Here is a 23,148-nt window from a genome sequence, read left to right on the forward strand (position 1 = left end):
AAGCAGTTTGATTGGCAGTTTTGTCTAAGACCCTCGTTTTATCTGTGAGATACAGAAACTTTAGGTCTCTCCTCAATGCCAGTCTCCAAGAAAGAGAAACTACTTTCTTCACTTCCTTGAAAGCCCCTTTTTATATGACAGTTCATAAATGAACCCATTAGAAGTCTCCACATTGCTTCATTAGTGACCAAGGAGAGTCAGAGAGGTCGACCCACTTTAGTGTTCTGGAACATAGTAAGAACAGTAAACACCCAGAGAAGTACCAAGGCCGCTGTTGTTTTTATCGCTGTGTGAGAACCCCCATGACACCAGTAAGAAGTCCTGCCACCACGTGACTCTCCTGCCCACACTTAATGGGAAGTTTCCTTGCATGTGAATTCTATGAAAATCGCTTCATTACTCCTTTTTTTTTAAAGGAGGGGGAGGGGAATGGAAGGTGGCCCAAGTAATAAGCCTGAACGACTCTCCTGTCTCAGATCACATGTGTGTAATCTGGAGGGCCACATTCTCAGAGGCACAATCTACAGGCCATGCAGAAGAAAAACAACATGACCTGGCTCTAGAACACATGTCAAAAAGAAAATAATTGAAGGAACGGAAAAGAACAAATATGAAAGATGGAAACTGCTACACTAATTCTGAGGCAACTACTGTACCTGAGGCACCGCGTTGGGCGTGCACATAAATCATCTTACTCAATACTCACAATGATCCAAAAAAGAACCGATTAGCATCACATTTTGTAGATCAGAAAACGGATAAAAGTAATTAAGTAGCTCGTGCCAGGTCACAGACAGTGTGGCTCTATGCTTGCTTTCTAGGATGGCACACTTCTCCACAGTCCGGAACATGCAGCCCTGGGCCCGGCTGGCTGGGGCGCCGCCAGAGGCTGCCTTCACATCGCAAAACGTTTTGGGGACTCTCACAGACCCTCAGGGCTGCTTACACCACTCTGAGATTACAAGCACACCCCCAAGTCCAGAAAGTTCACACACCATTAATTCGCTGATGGTTTTTATCGATCCTATTGTTTGGCTAAAACAAGGCAGTGCTCACCAGAGGGAGCGCATTTCTTTTTGGATCCCTGTGGGACCCCGGGTGGACCCAGAGAGAACTCATTTCATTGCCACTGCTGTCCATTTGGGCCGCCATGAAATTTTCCTCCATTCTCACTGGGCAAATGCATCACTTCCATGTTATGTCTACCTGTCCATCTGCTCATTAACCAAGGACAAGCGAATGGCATTTCTTGTCGCTTGGAACTGAAAATATAAAAGCAAATCTAGGCAATGAAGCGACTGTGCTGGGTAGTTGGATGGTCAGTCTATGCACTTAAGGGTTTATGAGCAAAAGAATATAATGTTTGGGATTTGTTACAAAATATTCCAGGGGGAAATTAGAGAAAAGCAAGACTTGCAAAACTTGGTTAACTGTTGAAGGTAGATGACAGGTACATGATGTTTGCTACACTATTCTGTCTACTTTTGTGTATGCTCAGAATTTTCCAATGACTAAGTTTTGTGTGTTTGTGTGTGTGTTTTTTTAAGTGAGTTGTCCAGGTGATCCAAAATATACCTGAATAAATTTTGTGATAATAGTCTTACTACTACTGCTTAGAATTCAGGCTGGGGTTTAGCTGTTTTCTAGACAGCACAGCGCCACATCTTAGAGCAGTGAGGACAGTGAGAAGCCCCAAGCCACCAGGACTTAATGTGAATGAAATGAAAAGTAACTTTTTACATTCACAGTGAAAACAGACTCGAAAACTAGAAAGCAAGTTGCCAAAGTTACATATACCAACTGAATTATGTAATTTAAAAAAATCACCTGGATGATACCAAATTCAAGTTGTTTTTCATTAAACTCTATGACAACTATCATTTTGCTAGGTCAGAATTTTTTTTTTTGACAATTGTCCTTTGTATTGCTCTACTTCCTTTTCGAATCATTAGCACAGTACCTGGCACCTAAGAACTCAGTAAATGGCCGCTCTCAACTATATTGTCATTTAGAAGGGATAGTGAGTCGTACGTAACTTCTAAAACCCTTTCCAACTTTTTGATTTCGACAGTTCAGCAGTTCAAGAAAACACCAGGATAAGAAGAAAGGGGAAATATTTTCTGTATGTGTAAGTGGGATGCTACCCCTTTGTTACTAATGATACCAAGTGATAGTTCTCTCATAAAGGACCCCACACAGAAAACCCAGACAGTCCACCTCATCAGCCACAGCAAGGAAGGGTTACAAATGGGCTCAGCTGTCATCCCTGGCTGGTGTCACCAACCTTGTGCTGGGGAGGATCTAGTGCATTCACCTAAACCTTCAGAACCTATGATGTTGCTATTGATCATCCTTTATTAATTACTCTCTTGTATAGCATGTTCCTTAAAGTTACCATCTAATTTAGCCTCTATTTGGACCAAGTTAGGTTTTTTTTTTTAACATGTCCTAATTTAGTTGCTTAGAAAATGCCCTCCTTTACCACATGCTTTTCTAGAGTAAAGATTTCCTTTTCTTCAGAGGGAAGTATCCTCCAACCCACAGCACGCAATAATCTCTTCTTTCAAATGTGGCTGTATCCTTGGATGACATCACAGTAGTATTCTATTTTCCAAAAAGTAACCTGAACAATTAAATGGGGATGTTAATGTAGTGGGGAATTTCTTTCCCTGGTTGTCAGCTAACAGTGCTGTAAAAACCTCAATCAGAGAAGAAACAAAGATTCTAAATTGCTCAAGTATACACTCAGGCCATTCTTATCAATCATGCCTCACTTCACTTCAGGGCTCTCCAGAAAATAAAGCTTTGCCTATTCTTGGTGTTCTTTAGCAATAAACTAAAAATCTCCCTGACTACCACGAGTGGTGTCTTGGATTGCATGGGGGTTCCCAAACTTGATGTCCCGTCATATTAGTTGGGAAGGATTTTTAATGCCGCACAAACTTCATGCTATAAACCAAGAGGATACTTGTAAGGAACCGCAGCTCAGCAGGAAGACAGAAGCACAGCATTACAAACAGCACTCTCTGTCCGGCTTCCAGGGCAGGTGTCTGGGATCAGGACCATCAACCACAGCCTCCTTCACTTCTGCCTCAGGAACCCGTCCCAACACCTCGCCTGTGAGCATCCCTACCCACCATCGCACAAAAAGCTCTTCACTCAAACCATGTACCTCCCCGTCCCCGCACCCAGAAGTGCTGTAAGCAAGAGGGAATGGTCACAAAGTGGAAATGAGGAGAAAGATCATGGCTTTAATTTTGCACTACTTTGTCCGCTTGCAATTGAAGCTGGGGTTTAGTTATTTTCTAAAAAGCACGGTGCTACCTTAGGACAGTGAAAATAAGGAGAAGCCCCCAATGCCCCAAAACTTACCTAGGGATACAGGCTAGGTAGGAAATGAGTCTCCTAAGATCCTCCTGTCGTATTCTGTCATGATTGCTGCGGGCTGGAAAGGTTAAAATGGGACCTCCACGTTTATCTCTGCCCCCTGAAAAACAAGCATTTGGAGCACACTTAGACAAAAACAAGGGAAGACAGGGCATTAACATGCCACCAAGTCCAGCGGCATCACCCATCCACTCACACAGAGCTGTACGTCCAACATCTGCATGGCCAGAAAGGACTGTGCGTAAGGCCACCGTCCCCCTTTCAGTGGGACATGGCCAGGCTGCACCCCCTTCCTGGGACTCAGGAAAAGCGTGAGTTCTGCACACCACCTGGAACATACCGCAGAAGGCCTTGTCCTTTTTTTCCAAAGCGTTTCCTCCTTTCTTCACTTTTACGTTTGCAGAGAGAAAAGTTTTCACACACACACGTGTCACGAGCCTTAAACCGCCAACCCCCTCCACCTACCGCCCAGCTCTCCTTTTCCTCTGCACTTTCCCCTCCTCTCCTGCCCCACACTGCACTTTAAACTCTCTTTTTGCTACCACCCAAGCTGGGTTTTAAGCCTTGAAAGACAGGAATGTTCTTCAAACTTCATGCTGATGACAAATTTATATAATCTGGATCTAGGGCAGCTTCCCCTCTCAAGGGCAGTACCCAACCCCAATGGTCAGCAAGCTCTCATACAAAGCCACATACACAAAAACAGGCTCAGCGGGTAGGGGAAAGCTTTGTGGCAGGAACTGTCAATTAGAACTAAATCAGAAAAGTTACATCACATACTAAGTACAAATCTCAAGATGATTGGCCTTTTTTAGATGCACAGAAATATTAACATAGACACGATTCTAATGAAGTCTGCTGGTACCACTGACAATTTTTCATGGAATTGTCATATACATATTTTATTACTTCCATCAGGGTTTTAAAAAACTGAACCTTCCCAAGTGTATCCTTCATTTAATTTTATAACTCTGGTCATCTCTCTTCAGAAGTACAACACTAAGATCTCAAAACTCAAGTCACAATATACAACTCTTAATTATTTTCTCATCTTAATTACTTACCTCATCAGCATAGGTAAGATCAAAAAGCAACCAAACTAACAACAGAAAACCAGATTCTTTCCTTTTAAAAAGGCCAAGAATCTATTCAGCAGATGTTATTTTAAAAATATGTTTTACGAATATGGCCATTTACAATTTCCTGGAATGATTAACACTCTCCCTAACCAGGAATAAACTTAATTCTGAATATTTAAAACAAACCACATGTACTGTTCAGTTACACAGTCCAGAGAAGTGTTAAATTATATATAAATCCAACAATTCTGGTATTAAATGGGAACAGCACTAAATCATAGCTACCAACACATGCTATGCATGGCACCCAGCGGTCCCGACCTGATCACAGCAATCACCCCGTTAGGAGGCTCTGTCACTCCAGCTGCATAATTCAAGGTACTGGACTCTGCTGCTGTGGTTACAGCTGGGTCCTTTGCCCTGACAAGAACTTACATAATTTTTCAAACTAACAGTTTTAGTCCTTTCTACAGTAGTAAAGATGTCATAAGGACAACTAAACGATGAGCTCCTACCTGGGCCTCTTTTATGAATGAAAAGTACTATTGAAAGGGAGAAGCAGTACTGTTAGAATGAACTGAATGTCATCACGAAGTAATCGTCTAAAACATCAGATAGTATTTTTAGGGTAATATCAATGGCTCTAGTTTTCTGGCATACCTCTTGTCTCCAATATAAGAAAACAGGAAACAATTTTAATATTTTTATTCCCTAACATCTTTCATTCTTTTCAAAGCGGAATCAATATTCTTAATAAAAAAATTTACAGTTCAACACATATTACAGAAACTTGAGTTTTTAAAAATATAGTATGGTATTTAGATTTAGACATTCACCCCCTCTTGTTAAAGAGAATTGTAGCTAACATCTTCCTGAACTACCCTTCTGAATTTTTAAATGAAACATATTGCTTGATTCTGTAGGGAGAGGAAATGCCCAGGAACCACGTTCAGCTGTCCTCTCTCTGGGTCGTGTCTCCCAAGGCAAACAAAGCAGGGTCGACCACGGTGCGAAAGGCAGAATCCAGAATCTGCCCTTCAGAGATGGTCACGGGGAGGGTGACAGGCGTGCGCTCTGCGCACGGCCATTCTGGTCGCTCCGGGGCTGAGGACTAAACATAAGTGTGTACAGAGGTACTGACGGCTTCGCTGTACTGCTTCACCTCTCAGCTAAGATTTTCCCCAACCTGGGGGCACTGGTGAGGAGTCCCCTGAGACTTACCAGCAAGCTCACCTCTCCAAAGAGGCTCCCATTTGTCTCTTAAAAAAGCCGTATTTCAACCGAAACTTGAATTTCAAAATAGAGGAGAATATTCAATGTGTCTTTTCCTTTTTCCCCAAAATGGAGCTTCAGAAAACTCCCTAGGGTAGTTTCAAAACTTCATCAAAAATCACTTATGATTTTAAAGACTTAAATAAAAATTGCATATTCTCTATTTAATTCAAAATTTTGTGCTCACTTGCTAACCTCCCTGCACGGGGGTGTATTTTCCCATCTGTGGTGTGACAGGCAGGTGCCAAAACCACCCATCTGCTGACCTTCCAGTGAAGTTAAAATAGAGTAGAACTAATGAAATGTAATATTGGTTCAGAGGTACATGGTCTCTGAGCCTCAAGGAGCTTAAAAGCAATGCCACAGATGTCTGTTTAGATGGTAGGCACCAAGATATAACTTGTTTGCAAATGTCAGAGAGGGAGCCCAACTGAAAATACTGTCTAGGTTATGAAGCAGAAAAGTTACAACTTCCAAGTTCTCATCCTGAAGAAATATAATAATTATTAAAATGCTGTATGTAGCTTATAAAAACATCATCTACTAGATATACTAATATGTATCTGATGTTAACCTACAGCCTCATGGTAAGGCAGGTGGGACAGATGTCAGTCCCATTTTATAGACAGGAAACTCAGCCACCTTAGCGTGGACAACAAAAAGAAAAGGGCAGGAAACCCATTTCCTGCACCTACTGACGTCACAGGATATCCACACAGGAGAGTTTTACAGTCTCTGGACCTCTCCATGTCCGTAATCAAAACCCAACAGCTCATGAGGGATTATCAGCCTATCCAAATGTGCGTTAGTCAAAAAAACAAAAGAAAACAAAGAGGACACTGTTTTATTTTCAAGTATTAGAAAAACCACATCCTCTCTGCTCTTTCTCTCCCCATTGTTTCTGGAAGGCACCTATCACCTTGTAGTCAGCTATACAACTTACACATTCTGCGGGGAGGGGGGCGGGGGGGGGTGGGTCTCTCTCCCCAACAAGAATGGAAGCCTATGGAGGAAGGCATCTTGCTCATTGACTGACATCAGTATATCCTCTCAGTGCCTAGTGAGAGACGGACAGGCACATTAAAGGTGCTCAATAAATGTCTGCTGTATGAATGGATTCTTCTTCTATATTCCACACAAAGTTAATTAATAAACACAGTGGTACCTCAGTACTCATCATTAATTCATTTCAGAACTCCAAACCCGGTAAGTAGCGAGTCATGAAGCATTTTCTCTTGCGGCTCAGTGTCGTGACTCATACAAGTTCTAAGAAGCGCAATGTGTCCTGAGCAAGCAAGCACCAAGTGCTGAAACATTTTTTTCTGCTCAAATGCGACAAATACCAGGTTTGACAAGGTCTGCAGCCAACAAGTACAGAGGCCTGACTGTACCTACCATCATGTATCAGAAAGTTAAAAATGGAAATATCTGAATATTTTTATAGGAGGAAACAGATGCTAAATAAACTGAGGTTTATTTTAATATCAGAAAGGAGGCTGAAAAGGTACCACATTATAGCTACAAATGTCTGTGTGACAATTGCTTCCCTAAACCCACTGACACTCATTTCCCGCTTCTAAAAGGCAAAAAACCCCTCAAGAGGACTTAAGTCTCTTGAGCAGTATGGCCCAGAATGACCAGAAGTGGCTAGATTCAGAGTTGCCCCTTTATCTTTAAATAAATTAAGAACTCACCTTTCACCCAATGAGAATGGACTTCTCTTAAAGACATACTTAGTTTGAGAAGTACAATGTAAATTTTAATGAACCAATTGGATTTTCCTCTGTATGGGCCTTATTTGAATTTCTGGGTTAGAATACCACCGAAAACTAGATGCCTCCCTGAGGAATACTCTAACTCAGGACTGTGAAAAGCTCTGAAAAGACAAGGTTTATAAAAGAAAATTTATGTCTATAAGCTCTCAGTCTCTTAGGTAATGAAGCTCTGTTAAAAGGGTGTCCACTGGGCCCCCGCTCCAGGGGCAGCCGAAGCCGACAGCTAGCCAGCCCTGCGCCTCCACAGGCCCACCTCTTCCTGCCCGGTCCTGAGAACCAGGAACTGGCTTTCAGACTATTTCTAACGAAGACTCTAAGGGGTCTCTAGACTTCTGGGAAGGCCTCTGACAGGACCTGGCCTTCCAGCCAGCCACTAAGGACTCAGGCTATAATAGACACTAACAAGAATATACGAGATAGATGGGGGATATACCCTTCCCTTTCCATGAAATACAGAACTCTGCAAAACTGGAACAACAGGAATTAAGGTCAGTTGTCACAATACTAACAGCAAACTTCTGAGCAATCAAATCCCACCTTCCTGTCAATACCTCCACTTGAAAAGGTCAATGTTCACCTTGCCCCCAAAAAGCTAATCTAAAAACATTACCCAAAGTCCATTCATAGGCAAGTCACTGAATAAACTGTGGTGTACATACCCACAGGACAGTTACACACAACTGTAAATGAAATGAGGACTCTCTGTCTGTTCTGCTTTCTAGAACACTGTTTAAAGGGAAACAAGTGGGGCACAGAAAATGATGCATCATAACTGCTGTTTCTTAAGGGGGGGATGTGAGACTAGACGTATGGATGCACAGGCAGGGAGAATACTCTTATTTTAAAAGTAGAGGAAATAAACAAAAAATATATAAAACAAAGACTAAAATGTTTCCTATGGGGGAGGCAGGGTGCAGGGTGAAAGAGTTAAAGAGAGAAACTAGATTTAACTACATCTGATCTTTAAATTTGTTTAGTTTTTAACCTTGGAGTGATGTACACATTGTACTTAATACGGAAGCCAGATTAGGTGGCTGGGTTTTTTTCTAAAGCCTTAAAAACATAAAGCAAAATGGAACAAATGCTACTGAGTTTCAAGTTGGAAGGGATTTGATCCACAGAGAAAGGAACTGTTTTATGTGACTTTGAAATGCAGAAATAGGACAATACCTTGCTGGTGGCACATGCTCCTCGGACAACAAAACAACAGAGGCCAGTCACACCGTGGCAGTGACATCAGTATTACAGTGTAAATGGGCAATTATGACGATGAGAGTAGGAGCTGAAGTTTTTAACATAAGGAAAGGAGATATACGTACATAATCAAAGAAAAGTAAAATATCTGCAATCTGAAATATAAATTGGAAATTTTAATATGGACAACTTAACTCATTGGGAAAATAAAAAATATCTCTCTCTCTCTCCCTCCCTCCTCGATGTGTCCACTGAAGAGACACAGACACAAGAGCCTCGTCAGGAGCAGCGAGCTTCCCTAGCACCCGGCTCCATTCCCCACAAACCAGGGGACTTTAGAAAAACGGCTGACTGCGCATGTGGAGCAGGACACGGACAAACTGGGCATGAAACACTTGGTCACAGCAGCAAAGAGAGAAGGTGTATTAATTACTCTGGTACATGAATTCAGGAGCCAATCTAAAGAGGCTCCCACTGTCCAAAGATGCAAACATGTTAACTTCATTAAAAGAAAAAGAAATGCACAGTGAATTAAAACACATCAAATGTATTTAAAATCATGAGCTCGAAATGGTATTTAAAAAACTTTCAACTTTTTTTTATTAGTCTAAAATGTCAACTGATCATTCTTCATTAATCTGAACACTGGTAAAGGATGAGAAGCAATCCTTTATACTGCTTTTCCTGTAGGAACTGTGTTTTCAGGGTAAGCAAGAAACTGAGGGATGTTTCTCTCTATGGAATATCCAAGTTGCTAAATGAAGAAGAAAGGATATAATTAGAATGTTAGCATTTTGCAAACCTAGTAAAATACTAGATAGTAGCAATGATCATCAATAGATGCTTAACCAGACTCTCCCAATAAAACTCCCAGGAGAACTACCCAATGTCACCCATGAAGGATTTTTGCCTCCTTCCCTGCAAAGCCTAAGCTAAGTCTAATCAAACCCCAAGATTTAGCTCCTAGTTTACAAGAAATACAGGGAAAGGGGAACATGTTAAATGAGCACCGAGGGATACAACCAGTGAAATCTAATAAAATGTAGGAAAATGTATAGGAAAACACCTGGCTTCCTCACCTAATAAACATAAAGTGGTAAGACAAAAATAATAAGAAGGAGCTGGTGTGGCTCTATGGATTGAGCACTGGCCTAAGAACCAAAGGGTCACCAGTTTGATTCCCAGTCAGGGCACATGCCTGCATTGCAGGCCAGGTCCCCAGTGGAGGGTGCTCGAGAGGATACCACACATTGATGTTTCTCTCCGTCTCTTTCTCCTTCCCTTCCCCCCCTCTAAAAATAAAGAAATAAAATCTTTAAAAAAATGAGATAAAACCTATAAATTAAAAACGATGTCAGACATATCAACTAATTGCAATATGTGTCCTATAAAAAACACATTATACAAGAAGTAGAGAAATTTGAATATTAATTGGCTTTTTTTAATATTTAAAAATCACCACTTAATTTCAGGCCTGTTAACGGAAGTGTAGATTTTTTAAGCTTATCTTTTAGACAACTAAATTTTTATAAATAAAATTATATGACATCTATAATTTACTTCAAAATTATCCACAGTGAGGGGAGGGGAAGAGTGACTAGGAACATAGACGAAGCAAAATCATTGACGTGTACCATGGGGTTCACAGAAATTCATTATACTATGCTTTCCTATGTGGGATGTTGAAATGTTTCATGATTAAGAAAAGGGTGGAGGGAGTGTTCTTAATTCTGGTAGTTGTCTGTGATTTTTTTTTAAGGCCCAAATCCTAGCAGTGTAGGAACCACACGTGGTTGTAGGAATTATATATAGGATATCATACAGAGTAGATATGGATAAGTATATGTGTGTGTGTGTATAGTAAAACATAATATATACTATAGTAAATATATATAATGCATTAAGTGTATATACAATAAACATAAACTACACATACTATTAAGCAGACACTACAGGACATTTGTTTTAGTGCCCTCCTTCTGACTTCAAGCCTGAATTTAGATATGTTCTCTAACCTCATTTAATACTACTCTGAATGGAGAAAGTAGTATTTCGCTCTCTTACTTAAGCGCAATAAGGATTACATTTTAGAGAGTACCTGGAGATGACACTGAAGATCAGAAATGTTCGTGTACAAGGAATCCTCACTGGTTTTTTAGATCAGGACCTAACAAGTAATTCATGGAATCACTGATTTCTTGGCCTGCTTTTTTGGAAAGCCTTGGCTATTCTGCTTAGATTTAATTTACTAAAAGCCACTCACATGGAGAACTTTAACAAAGGTACCATAATATCCCCTAATATTTTAAAAAATGGGGTCTTAGCAGAAAGATAAGCAATTACCAGTGCTAGGGGGTAGGGAAACGGGGAACTGGGCATGGTGTTCTTTGGGGGTTTGTAGAAGTGATCTGTCATTAGACTGTGATGATAGTTGCACAACCTGGTAACTACACTAAGATTCACTGAATTGTATATTATAAAAAAGGTGGATTTTATGTGAATTATTTCTCAGTAAGAAAGAAAAAAATGGGTCAGCAGGTGAAATTTTTTAAAAGTTAACTCGTTCTTTGCAACTTTTCCCCCCAAACATTCTGCTACACAAATAATCAATTTTTCTTAATTTTATGGGGTTTTGTTTTTTCATTTCCCTTTACAGTAAGCCTAGAGCAACCTGCAGTCAGCTCACACTAATGCCACCTGCCACTTCTGGTCCTAAGTTAGGAAGCACGACACTACAAATCTGTACAGGTAGCACCTCCTCACTTCACCTTGTTCACACCAGCCCTACCGGCTCTCCTAACACAGTTCCATATGAAGTTCTTGCAATGCAGAACTTCCCTCCCCACTAAAGACACCCACATATAATTATCCCTGCAGAATTTAAGGTTTTAGCAACGATTCACGACAGAACTCTAAAAGACTAATGATTTCATTTCTTCAGTTCATTACAAGGGAAAGAGTTTTAGTTTTGACAGGAACTTAGATGAAAAATGTCATCTAATAATGTATTCTGTATTAAATGCCTAATAAAGTAATGAATACAAATAAAAATCACCTATCTTAACTTTGTAAGTGTTACATGCTGATCTCCAGGGGCTTGACAAAAGAAGACAGTTCAGGAACTAGAGGACTAGGAACCAAAGAAGGAACAGAAGGAACAAGTGCTCTCATCACAAATTCAAACTTAAAAATAAAAACTGATGCACATGCGGCAATCAGGTTTCTTTAAGCCTTTCTTACTGATGCCTTTAATATTTATCAGTAGAGTCTTTTCATTCTATTAACTGTAGCTTAACAAAGTCAGGAGGAGTTCACAAAACTGGCATGAGCCCATATTACGCAGTTTGTCAGTAAATGATTAGAAAACCACAGAAGCTACTTTTAACCAAATTATAAGCCAAGAGTTGTTTGCTTTTTCATTTTTTAACCGTGTGTCTCCATCGATCTAAAGTACCTTCTTGTTTTCATGAACTTCATATAATTTTCTGTTAACCTTCAAATGCATTATGCATTAGATTCACTTTAGCAAAACCATCCAACAATGTCCGACAGGAGCCAAACAACACTGCTAGACCGAAAGCGAGGTAAGAGTGACAGCAACACCACAGGAAGCTGAATCCTAAGTATACGCGAGTCCCATGGACCAAAAGGACACACACACCATATAAAACCAGCCAGCAGGGTTACCACCAATTCAAAATAAGATGTGCTCAAGAGGAAGCCTCGGATCAGCATAGTAGGCCTGTTTGAAGAGATAAACAGTTATCAAGGGAAACACATCCAGGAAGGCTGGCTGAAAGCATGTGACCATCTCCAGATTTACTTTCTTGTAAAACAGAGCAGAAAAATCTTGCAAACCTTTGTTTTGTAAATTGGTGCTGAAAAGGTGTAATACCCAATGGCTGTTTGTTCATGTAGGAGGGAGCCCCCATGTAGGAGGAAGACAACCCCCCAAAAGCCCTAAAGCTGACGCCTCTATGTGCAGAAGGGAGGGCAGTCAAGTGCCCCAAAGCCTGAAGGACTGGCACAGACTGTCACCACGTTGCAGCAGGGCCAGGTGCCCCAAGGACAGGGTTCTACAGATAAGTGGAGGACCCAGCTGGTTAAGACGACCAGGGCTTTCACAGCACACGACGAGGGCTGTAGGAACTGCAGGACCAGAGAGGTCATGGATACATGGGTTTCCTCCCCTCCCAAAGAGGAGGCAACAGGTAGCTACCAAGTACAAGAAACCAAGGTAAAAAATTCAGGACACATCGACATACGGTCACATTCCCACCACTTCTGCAGAGATGACAGACTTTTAAAAAATCCCTTGTTTTACCTAACTGATCGGGGCAAAAGAGCCACATGTTTGCAGAATGACAGACACAAACATTTCAATCCCCAGATCTGACTTAAAATGGGCCTGCCAGCTAGAAGAAATGGCTTGGGCACTAATTTCTCAGGAAAATGCCGCAAGAACAAAGCAGGTAAAAATCCATCAGGACACCCACGCTTCTGTGGCTGGGGCAGGAGGGCCAGGTTAGTGTTTCTGACACTGTATTAGAAGTAGTCAGAGGGCCAATAAAGCAGGTTAGAAAGTTAAACTTTACCTGAAAGGTATGCAACTTTTTCCTTTAAAATTGGCAAAACATCCATAGCTTTCATTTCATCGTTTTTTCGAAACCCTGAAATACAGAAGAAGAAAATAAAATTACTAGGTTACTTGAGTGACATTTAATTTCTTAACCATTCTCTCCAATGCCAACACAGCAGCCTTCTTCATACCCGTTAAATCAGCTCTAGAAATGTCGTCATTTGAAAACATTTGAATTCTGTGAAGGAAAGTCTCTGATCACAGTTATTGTCTATTTTAATGGCAAGTAATGATACGCCCACAGACCCAGAGGCTACTGTACCAAGCAGTCGCTTGGCCATTTCTAATAATCCAAATCCAGCCCAAAAAGACAGGATATAAAGTCAGTCCACATCATTTCAAAAATCTTCATTTTAATCTGTACATTAATGTAAATACTGGCAGATACAGCAGCAACACTTTTTTAAAAACTGCTACCTGTGGCACACTAAAACCTGCAGGGGGAGCCCAATGCCGCCTCCTGTCAGACTTCAGTCTTTAAAAATAAACAGTGGCTGGGAGGGGAGAAGAGATTATAAATAGCTGGGAACTGGCCACAGCTCCCTGTTGGCTCTGTCCTTCTAGGCTTTCTGGGTCATGCCCCCCTGGAGGAATGTCACTGGCTAATGTGGTAAGATGGCTCAGTACCACCTGCTTCCGAGGGTGGCCAAGGCCCTCTTCTCACTGCAAACCAACCCTCCCCACTCCCCGCAATACCTTAGAGGGCAGAGCAGAAATCTTGTGGAAAAGAAGCATGCAGCAGGCAAGTTGGGCCAAGCCAACATCCAGCTAAGCAAAACGAATTCCTGCAGCCCAAACATGTCCAGCCAGCTCACCAGGGTGAATGCTCACATGGGAGTTTGAGGTCAACAATGTTCCTACTCATGATAACGCCTCAGGATATTTGTCTTGGAGGTCTCTAACGTGGGTCATCTAGGTTCAGGGATGCTGGCCCTACTCATCAACACTAGTCACTATGGTTATTGGCAGAGCACACTCTCAGGAAAAATAAAAGACTGCTGCCCCATCCCTATTTTCCTGTTTGTTCTTGCGAAAACATCCCAAATGTAAGCTTGGTAACACAACCAATGCAAATAAATGGTCCTGGATTTAGAAAGTAAACAAATGGAACTTCCACTTCAGGTGTGTCTGAGTGGCTCCTATTGGACCAGCCCTGCCACACACTAAATCTACAAACACAACTACCTCGAGGCACTGGAGAGTGACCAAAAGCAGGGAGAGACCCTTGGGAAAAGGAAACGATGTTGGGTGCACTTCCCCTAAACCACATGGAGCTGCTGAAACAAGAACCAGAACACAGCTCAGGGCAACCTGATCAGCAGCTAAAATGGGGAGGAGAAACCATGGAAAGGGAAAGGCGGGAGCCCAAAATCGGAGTATACACTGGGACCACGTCTCTGGGCTGTCCCCTGAACCTCACATGTGCAGGGCAAGCTCCAGGCAGCCTAAACTCTAAGCTAAGGATAAGAGATGTGACCACAGTCTGAGCTGTCACCCTCAGCAGAGGAGACTGAGTCTGTCGCTCAAGTCCAACTGAATAGCAGCAACAAGAGCAGCATCTCTGAGGGGAAGAAAACAAAATCCAATCTCTATGACATTAACATTCAAGGAAGCAAAGAATGACTAAATTAATGATGTCGTGGGATTGTTTTAAAGTGAATCTTTTTGGTCCGGTATGTCAGGATTAACGATGACACCTACAATCATCGGAGGCTTTGCACAAGGACAGCCGTAAGCAAATCTTGATGAGCAGCCTGAGGTCCAGGAGGCTTAGTGGGACTACCTAGCTGGTCACGAAAGGGCTCCACACAACCTGCACCTCGGGGTGACTGGGCCACTTTGCTTTCCAACACTCCACGCTCTGTGCTGGCAACCTACCAAGCGTGTAAAACAGCGGCTATTTATAAAAGGCAAAACAAGAGCCAAGAGGTCTGCAATTTCATCCTTAAGGTTCCTTCAAAACTCTTGAATGGATGTAATCTAGTCTCAGCAATCCATGCCAGCCATGGGGTAATTCACTGCCTGTGTCTACAAGATTGATTTACATCCAATTGATTCCATTTGAGGTGGACACAGGTGGCAGTAGGGCAAATGCAAAGGGAAGTTAGGTACCACCTCAGGCCTCAAGGAAACAAGCTTTATATACCCATAGAATAAGGCACGGAATGAGGAGTTCCATAAGCAGCACAAAGTGCTAGGGGGCCCAGGCAAATGTGGAAGCACATGAAATGATAAGAGATACTAGAAAGGATTAAGCCTTACCTGTAGATCCCAATCTACAGGGATTTGAAGAGGACCCCCCTTCTACTGCTACCAGATAGAAGAAGGCCTGCTTCTTACCACTTCCACATAGCCCATGCCCACAGATGCCCTGGCCAGGACACAGCAAAGCCCTCTGAGAAGGGCCACCACAAACCGCAGTCCTGGATTCCCAGACTCCAGACCCAGGAGCCCCACCTGCGGTTCTGGCTCCCTTCCACACAACCTTGAACAAGCGCAATGTCCTAACCCCAGGCTGGTGCCTCAGAAGAGGACTGTGTGACTTCGAATAGTTACAAGTATGCTTGGCGGTTCCTGCTGACTCTCTGAATCACACCTACATATTAATACCCTGAATGGAGTGAATAATGGAAGTTACAGCTGCCATGTTCCAAGCCACCACACAGAAAGACTATCATACTGATGTGAAAAGAAGGGGAAGAGAACAAAACTTAACAATAAAAATTGCAATTTTCTATGTCCTACTATAAGCCACAAAGGCACTCCTATGTATCTTCAGTTTCTTAGAACTGTGGTTACATTAGCCTATCAACTCCTGAATTTCTCTCTTAAAATCTTCACAGTCTTTCTAGAGGAGGAAAGAAAGGCACATGAATCATTTGCTAAATTGGTGTTGAAATGTGTTATACTTGTATTGTCATATATGTACATGTCCAAACACAGGCTAGAATATAAATTCTAAACAGTTTTACCACCATGTTTTTGTTGAGTATGTCACAGGGCAAGAAATGTTAATGTTATTAAAACTGTCAATTAAAACTTTCTAAACAAAAAAAGAAAATACTGGGGAAAAAGCAGAAATATCAAACTACACAAAGAAATTGAGTTTGTGGCAATTATGGAGGTCACTTAGGCATTAGTTTTCATCTCATTTCCATTTTTAAAAACACATCCAATAAGCAAAAGACTGAGGAAGTATGTATACATACTAAAGCTAGATTAAATACACCGTGTAACTTTCAATTAAAAGCAGGAAGAACTCAGCCATGAAATATCCTCAGATCAAAAAGGCAGATTCTGTTCCAAGCCCTGAAGAGCTATTTATGAAAACCAAGTGTGTGACTATAAAAAAAATTTTACAAAGAAATGGCTTCTTTGCTATTCCACTGATTCTAGATTACACTACAGATAACTCCTCCTGTCTTCTTTCCTCAGCTGTGGCTCCTAAACTTTTTGGAACAAATGAAAACGTTCAGTGACTATCCCGGGAAGCACACCCCTCTCCTCCCACACCCATGGAGAGGGAAAGGAAAGGCAAGTGCCACGTTGGAGTGATACTTCTGAGCTCACAGACCACATCTTTGCGCCACAGACCAGGAGTCAGCAGCAGCTTTACTTTTAACTGTCACCAAAGGAGTTTGAAATTGCCAATAATGGGTGGAAGTGGTACTATGAAGAGATGTTTGTTAAAAAAAATTAGAAGAAAAAGGGCAGAAAAAAGAGCAATTTTAAAGAGGTAAATGGCCAAAGTCAGAGGACATTTAGTCATACTCATTTCTTGAATGACTGTATATACTTTTTAAATTACATAGAGCTTACACTGAAGTGTGCAGAGAGACAGAGGGGATTCTTGTTACAGTTTAGAATACATTTTGCTACCTGAGACAAAGAAGCCGATGTGAATTTTAAGGAAATGCTACCTTCCAGGGTCAGAGAACACGGCTCAGACTGCAGTCAGCCCAGGACCACCCGCGGGTGCCTAACAGGCACGCATCAAGGGCTCTTTCACACCACATCTACAAGGAATTCGACCAGAACGTTCATGTGCTAATGTCTGCTATTACTCTGAGATCCTCAGATTACTTTTCGTTGAACACCATTTGGGGAAAAGGGTTTGGGTTAAAAATCAAATTTTATCATTGTTAATATAAATGCAGATAGTGCTTGATGATTTCTTTTCCTCTTTCTGGTTTCAAATTGACACAAATGTCTTTTCCTAAAACAACTGAATTTGAATATTTAGGTTTTAATATATTCATTTAAAAAGTCTCAACTCCAAGGTTCAGCATGGTATTACTTCCCAAAGTCGATTCTGTAATCACCTTTTAAATTGCTATTTGGTTCAGCAGCATGTCACTCAGAGAAAATTTAAACTCCTCCCAGAGTATTCATATTTCTTAAAATGCTAAGCATTATGTTGCCCATAAAGAAGTCGTTTCTTCTTTCTCTTTCCCTAAATCAGCCTGCTAGTCAGAAGATGGCTGCTTTTTCATTCCCCGGCGCATCCCAGACACCCAGGACAGAGCAAGCACAGCAGGGCCAACAGATATGGGATGGCTGAGTGAATGAATGAATGGACAAGTAAATATACTTCCCCAGTTTCTTATCCCTGAACCCCCGTTCAAGCACCCCGATGTTCCTCCGCACTTTTTATTTTAGGTTGTGAAATATAAGCTCAGTGTTGTTCAGAAGGCCACTCCTGTAGTATCATTTATAAGAAGGAAAATTAACCTCTCTGCCCTAGGAGGAAATATTCTACAAGCTTTCCTTCAACAATGGAAAACCTTTTAACTGAATCAATGGTCTGAAACTTCAACTATCTAATACCTCACTGGTCAAATCAATTTTTTCATTTTTATCCTGAGACTCTGTAAAGAGGGTGCTGTATTGTTATTGTTGACAAATACCTTTTGAAGTGAGTCACTGCTGACCAGAATGGCTCACTCACTTGGTCACTTCCTCAGAAAAGGAACAACACCCACCCCTCCAAGTTTTTATTTTTTTAAGAAGAAAAAAAGCACTGTGGAAATATATTCACAATGAGTAAAAGCTATTGTGTAGCCCATTATTCCACAAGTTTTTTTTTTAACACTGGTTTAAAAATTTTAAATGAAATAAATCAAATGAGTGGAAAAAAATGAATCAAGTTTTTAAAAAAATTTAAACTAAAACACAGGTTAACTTTTTAACCCCAAATTTCTCCCAGATACTAATAATAACAACCATGGTTATGTCTTGATCATCTAAGCGGGTGCCTTGTTCTGAACTGCCTGTCTGCCTCACCTCTTAGAAGACAACCCACAACCAGCTGTGCTCTCATCCATTTCAGAGGCCCTGTCAGATGTACTAAATGGGAAAATGGAAAGCCAAAGAAACTGAAAAAAAAAAAAATACTTATAAAAACACAGGTTGTAGCATTAATAAAAATGTGTTGATAAAGCAGCATTTTGAAACAACAAAAAGGAACATTAAACAATAAGCTGGAAGGTTACTATTTGTACCAAGTCTTGGTGGTAATGACAGGATTTTATTCATTAGTTTATCTAGGGGAAAAGCGGGCGCCACGCACCCCAGAACACAAAGAGCAGGGTGATAAATCTCTGCATCACTGGCATAGCGCATGCGCGTGCACCAATGGTGGTGACGTCACCCTTCCCAGGCAGGGGGTCCGCAGTTCCGACTCCCGGACCTTTCTCCGCAGTGCCTGCAGGGTTAGTCACAGATCACAGGGAGCGCCAGTCCTGTGGCACTACGTTTGTACTGTTAACGGCTTCAGTTGGGCGAGCATTTAGACCAGTGTTGTGTAGGAACGAAGCCTTTTAACTAGCCTGCATCCTCTATGAAAATGTTTAAAAGGGGTAAAGGAATCAGGTGATAAATCAAATGGTTTAAATGTCTTTTTTACTAACACATAAAAAAATTAAAACATAATGCAATGCTTATATTATTTTTACATAAGCATGACTATAATCCACACGTACACAATACTTATAAAATGCATATAAAGTGAATTAAGTACTTAAGAATACGGACATGTTCACAGACCACCACACAGGAATATGAATGGGTTTCATAGTGCAACGTTGTAATTTTTACTTAGAATCTTTATGGTTATAATAACTGCCAGACTGGTTGATTTACTCCTTCACAAAATTTGAGAAGCAATAGCCTGTAACATCATAACTTTAAGGAAGAAAAAGCAACACAAGTTTGATTGATTCAAAGGAGTTAAGGCATTTTAACTTACAGTAGCTCTAGTTTTTAATGCCTTGAGCACAAAACACAGAGGATGAACCAAAATAACCAAAAAGAACATAACCAAAAAAAGACTTAAACTATAACATATTTTAAGATAAATGAGACAACTTGTAGAATTTCTAACTTTTAATGATTTCATTATGTATTAGCTATGCATTAGAAGTTAATTAAAAAACATAACTCAAACCAATGAAAGGAATAATTCAATAGCCAAAAAAGGTGACTCTACCTTCTCATGTTCTCATAAATCAAAACAGAATCAGGCACCCAGATGTGCCATTCATCTCTGCATCCTCAGGGACCAGCACAGGGCTAAGCACAGAGAAAACGCATCCTCATGTTTGCCTAATGCCAAAAAAAGAATGCATCCATCTGTCTGCGCCTGTAAAGCTTGTCAAGAGGTGCCTCTGGGGGAAGCTCACTCAACCTGTGCTCTGGGACCCTTGTCACGCCACCCTAAGCTACATACATACACACATGCATACATATATGTGCACACATATGGTCCTGTGATGCTGGCCTACTCCAGAAAAGATTTGCTTTACCTAAGAAGCAGCTTTTCAGGAAAGTTATTTAGAAACTTAATTTGTATCAAATGAACCACTGTGATACAACTAATACAGCTAAATCAAATGATCTAATGGCTAGCAAATCAACCAAGGTTCACTACTAAAAGAAATTTTTTTTTTAATCATTACCTCAAACATTTCATACACGTTAGCACCCTTCTCCTCTATCATATAAGAAAATAAAAAATGGTCTAATGTCCACACGTAATTCAATGCAGATCGCAATCATATTCCATAAAAATAAAGCTATAATTCTTTTCCTTTATACAAATATATTCTTAATTATTACATAAGGTGCAGAAAGGTTTTCATGTATATACAAGTCATATCAATAAGTGGTATTAAAACTTCTCTCTGTGTGCACAGACTTTCCCTGCATTGAACATAAAATACAACCTAGGGCCTCTGTTGAACTCAGTCTGTTTGGGAAGGCAACATACATGCATGGTCAGTTCTGTGATACAGGCACTTAGCATGGGAATACCAGGACCAGAGGGATCAGAGTAGGAGGAGATGTCCTAGAAGATATAAAATTCATGAGACAATAATGGTGGGTGTAGCTGGAAACTGTCATCACCAGGAAGAAGACATCATGAGGAAGAGGGCACCTGCATGCCTATGGTACAGCCACCTCCACCGAAATACCTCCCCGCACATGCATCCTTCTCCCCCCGAACCTGCTCCTCACTGTGTGGGTCCCAGCGCAGTACCTGGACCCACACACCATCCCCCCGCAGCCAAACCAAGGACCAGGGTTTCTCCCTGCCCTCCATCTTGCAGACTCTGGGATTTAACTGGCCCATCATGTCCACTTGCCCCCCTGGCCAGCATCTCCCTTATGTGGGTTACTCCAGCGTCCTCCTAATGGCTGTTCATTCGTCAGTCCCTTGGATCCATTCGGCCACTCCCCTAACATACATGCCAGCCCTGGCCAGTTTGGCTCAGTTGTGGTTGGGCGTCATTCTGTAAACCAAAAGGTCACAGGTTCAATTCCTGGGCAGGGCACACGCCTGGGTGGCAGATTCAGCCCCAGTCAGGACACATGCAGGAGGCAACAAATTGATGTTACTCTCTCACCCTGATGTTTCTCTCCCTCTCTTTCTCCCTCCCTTCCTCTCTCTCCAGAATCAACAGAAGAAAAAAATGTTAAACATATATCCCATCATTTTACTACCCTAAAACTTCAAATAAAGCCCAGACTCCCGGACACGGCACGAAGTCCCTCCTGACCTGACGTCTGCTGAGCCCTGCAGCCTCACTGGTTCCCTGTTCATTACCCTCTCCCCACACCCACACCAGGAATTCCAATCACCCTCAGGTAACACACGCCGCACTCACCCCCTGCTCTCCCCTGTGCTGGAAGCACCCCTCGCCTCCCTGCGTGCACACGGTCACACACACTAACACATGCACACTCTTCCCCTTCACAACTCCTCCTGAAAGCCTCAGACAAGATTCGCCCCTTCTGTGACACCCCCAGCTCTGGATCAGATCCCTCATCCTGCACCGCGGACCCTTACCCCGCTGCACAGTAATTATCTAAATGCACACCAGCGCCCCCGCCTAGCGGGGCGAGCTCCTCAAGGGAAGGGACTGTCCTGTGTCGAAACCGATGGAGCCGCTGGCAGCGCAGCAGGTGCCATGGCCCACGGTCAGCGCTCCATCCCCAGCTTGCTGAACCTTGAGGCGCCCGTGCTCGGAGCCGATGGAAGTGCTAAGTGCAAGTCTCCAAGGTGGAGTCCTGCGCAAAGTATCCACCTAATCCCACCTAATCCCAGACAGTTAGCAACAGCTCGAAACAATCAATCAGCTATACACACTCACTCTAAGGAGGCTAACGTGACAGTGTTAGTTCTGTCTGATATTCGGTGCTAAGTACATAAAAATTATTTATATGTCTTTTATCTGTACCTGAAAGGAGGAAGCGTTGACTTGGGGGTATTTACAATATAAGTATAAGTTATTTTTCTACCCCAACCACCCCCCTAAAAAAATATTTAATTAATGGTGAAAAGTGTCCTCATGAGAAGGGCAGGCTGTGCTCAGGGGGAAGCGCATTTGGTGGCTCCTTGCACCACCTCCTCCACCACCAAGAGAAAGGCAGAAACCACTTTTAACCGAAGCACTGAAAAGCTATTTCCACTTGGATTTAATTCCAACATAAACTCACTAGAAAGCTATATCTTTAATAACAACAAAGAATTTGGCAGAACTTTCTACCAGCCAGTCTTTTGATGAAGCTTAGAATTGATGTATTTAATCATCTGACATTCGGGGAGGATGTATGGACACCTGGTGTTCTCTCAGGCCCTAGAGACTGTCCCCCTAAATGGCATGTTCCTGATTTTAAGGAGCTTACAATAAAAAAACAAAATAACATGCCTGGAAGACCAGCAGTGGCCTTAACAATGTATATGCAGAAAGCAAAGTCTGATGGACAAATAAATGTCTTGCAAATTACATGTACTGTTATAGTATGGATATATATAAGATATAGATATTGCTGTAATTAACTAGACAAACTCATCTAAAAATATTACCTTTCTCACTGAAATTTTGTATCAATCACGGCACTAAAATTAAGTTCCATTTTGAAAGGTTTGAAAACCCTTGCTGTAGAGGGTAAAGCCACAAAGCACAAAGTAAATAATGATATAAATAATATGTTCAAAGATTTACACTGTGATGTGTTAATCATAAGAAACCCGCTTGGTAACTTACATACAGCTTTTCTGCCTAAGTTGTTCAGTTAACATACTTCACTTTGACAATCTTCTTCATGTTTTTCTGAATTGCCAGAAATACACTGTGATACATCTGATGCCCAGGACACAAACAGGAGCAAGCACAGTCCTGTCCTCCGTGTGTTGCCTGACAAGCCGAAGACAGAGCCTGGAATAGTACTAGAATCCTAAGAGGAGCAAGTCTGTCACCACTGGCCAAGGAAAACAATGACAAAAAAGTGGAGCTTTATA

General features: G+C 41.6%; 1 protein-coding gene across 4 annotated transcripts in view; it reads right to left on the reverse strand.

Annotated features, from left to right (window-relative positions):
- The window catches only part of TRIO (trio Rho guanine nucleotide exchange factor), a 317,818-nt gene that overhangs the window by 194,858 nt on the left and 99,812 nt on the right, over positions 1 to 23,148 (reverse strand). For all 4 annotated transcript variants that reach the window (XM_054578325.1, XM_054578323.1, XM_054578324.1 and 1 more), the window contains exons 2-3: positions 13,303 to 13,377; positions 3,373 to 3,487 (exon numbers count right to left, since the gene is read on the reverse strand). In XM_054578325.1, the coding sequence (XP_054434300.1) occupies positions 3,373 to 3,487; positions 13,303 to 13,377 (190 nt within the window). The remainder of the gene's footprint in view (positions 1 to 3,372; positions 3,488 to 13,302; positions 13,378 to 23,148) is intronic.

Source organism: Pteronotus mesoamericanus, unplaced genomic scaffold, assembly GCF_021234165.1.
Source record: "Pteronotus mesoamericanus isolate MK-2021 breed Mesoamerican mustached bat unplaced genomic scaffold, CSHL_Meso_final contig_50, whole genome shotgun sequence".
NCBI classification, from domain to species: Eukaryota; Metazoa; Chordata; class Mammalia; order Chiroptera; family Mormoopidae; genus Pteronotus; species Pteronotus mesoamericanus.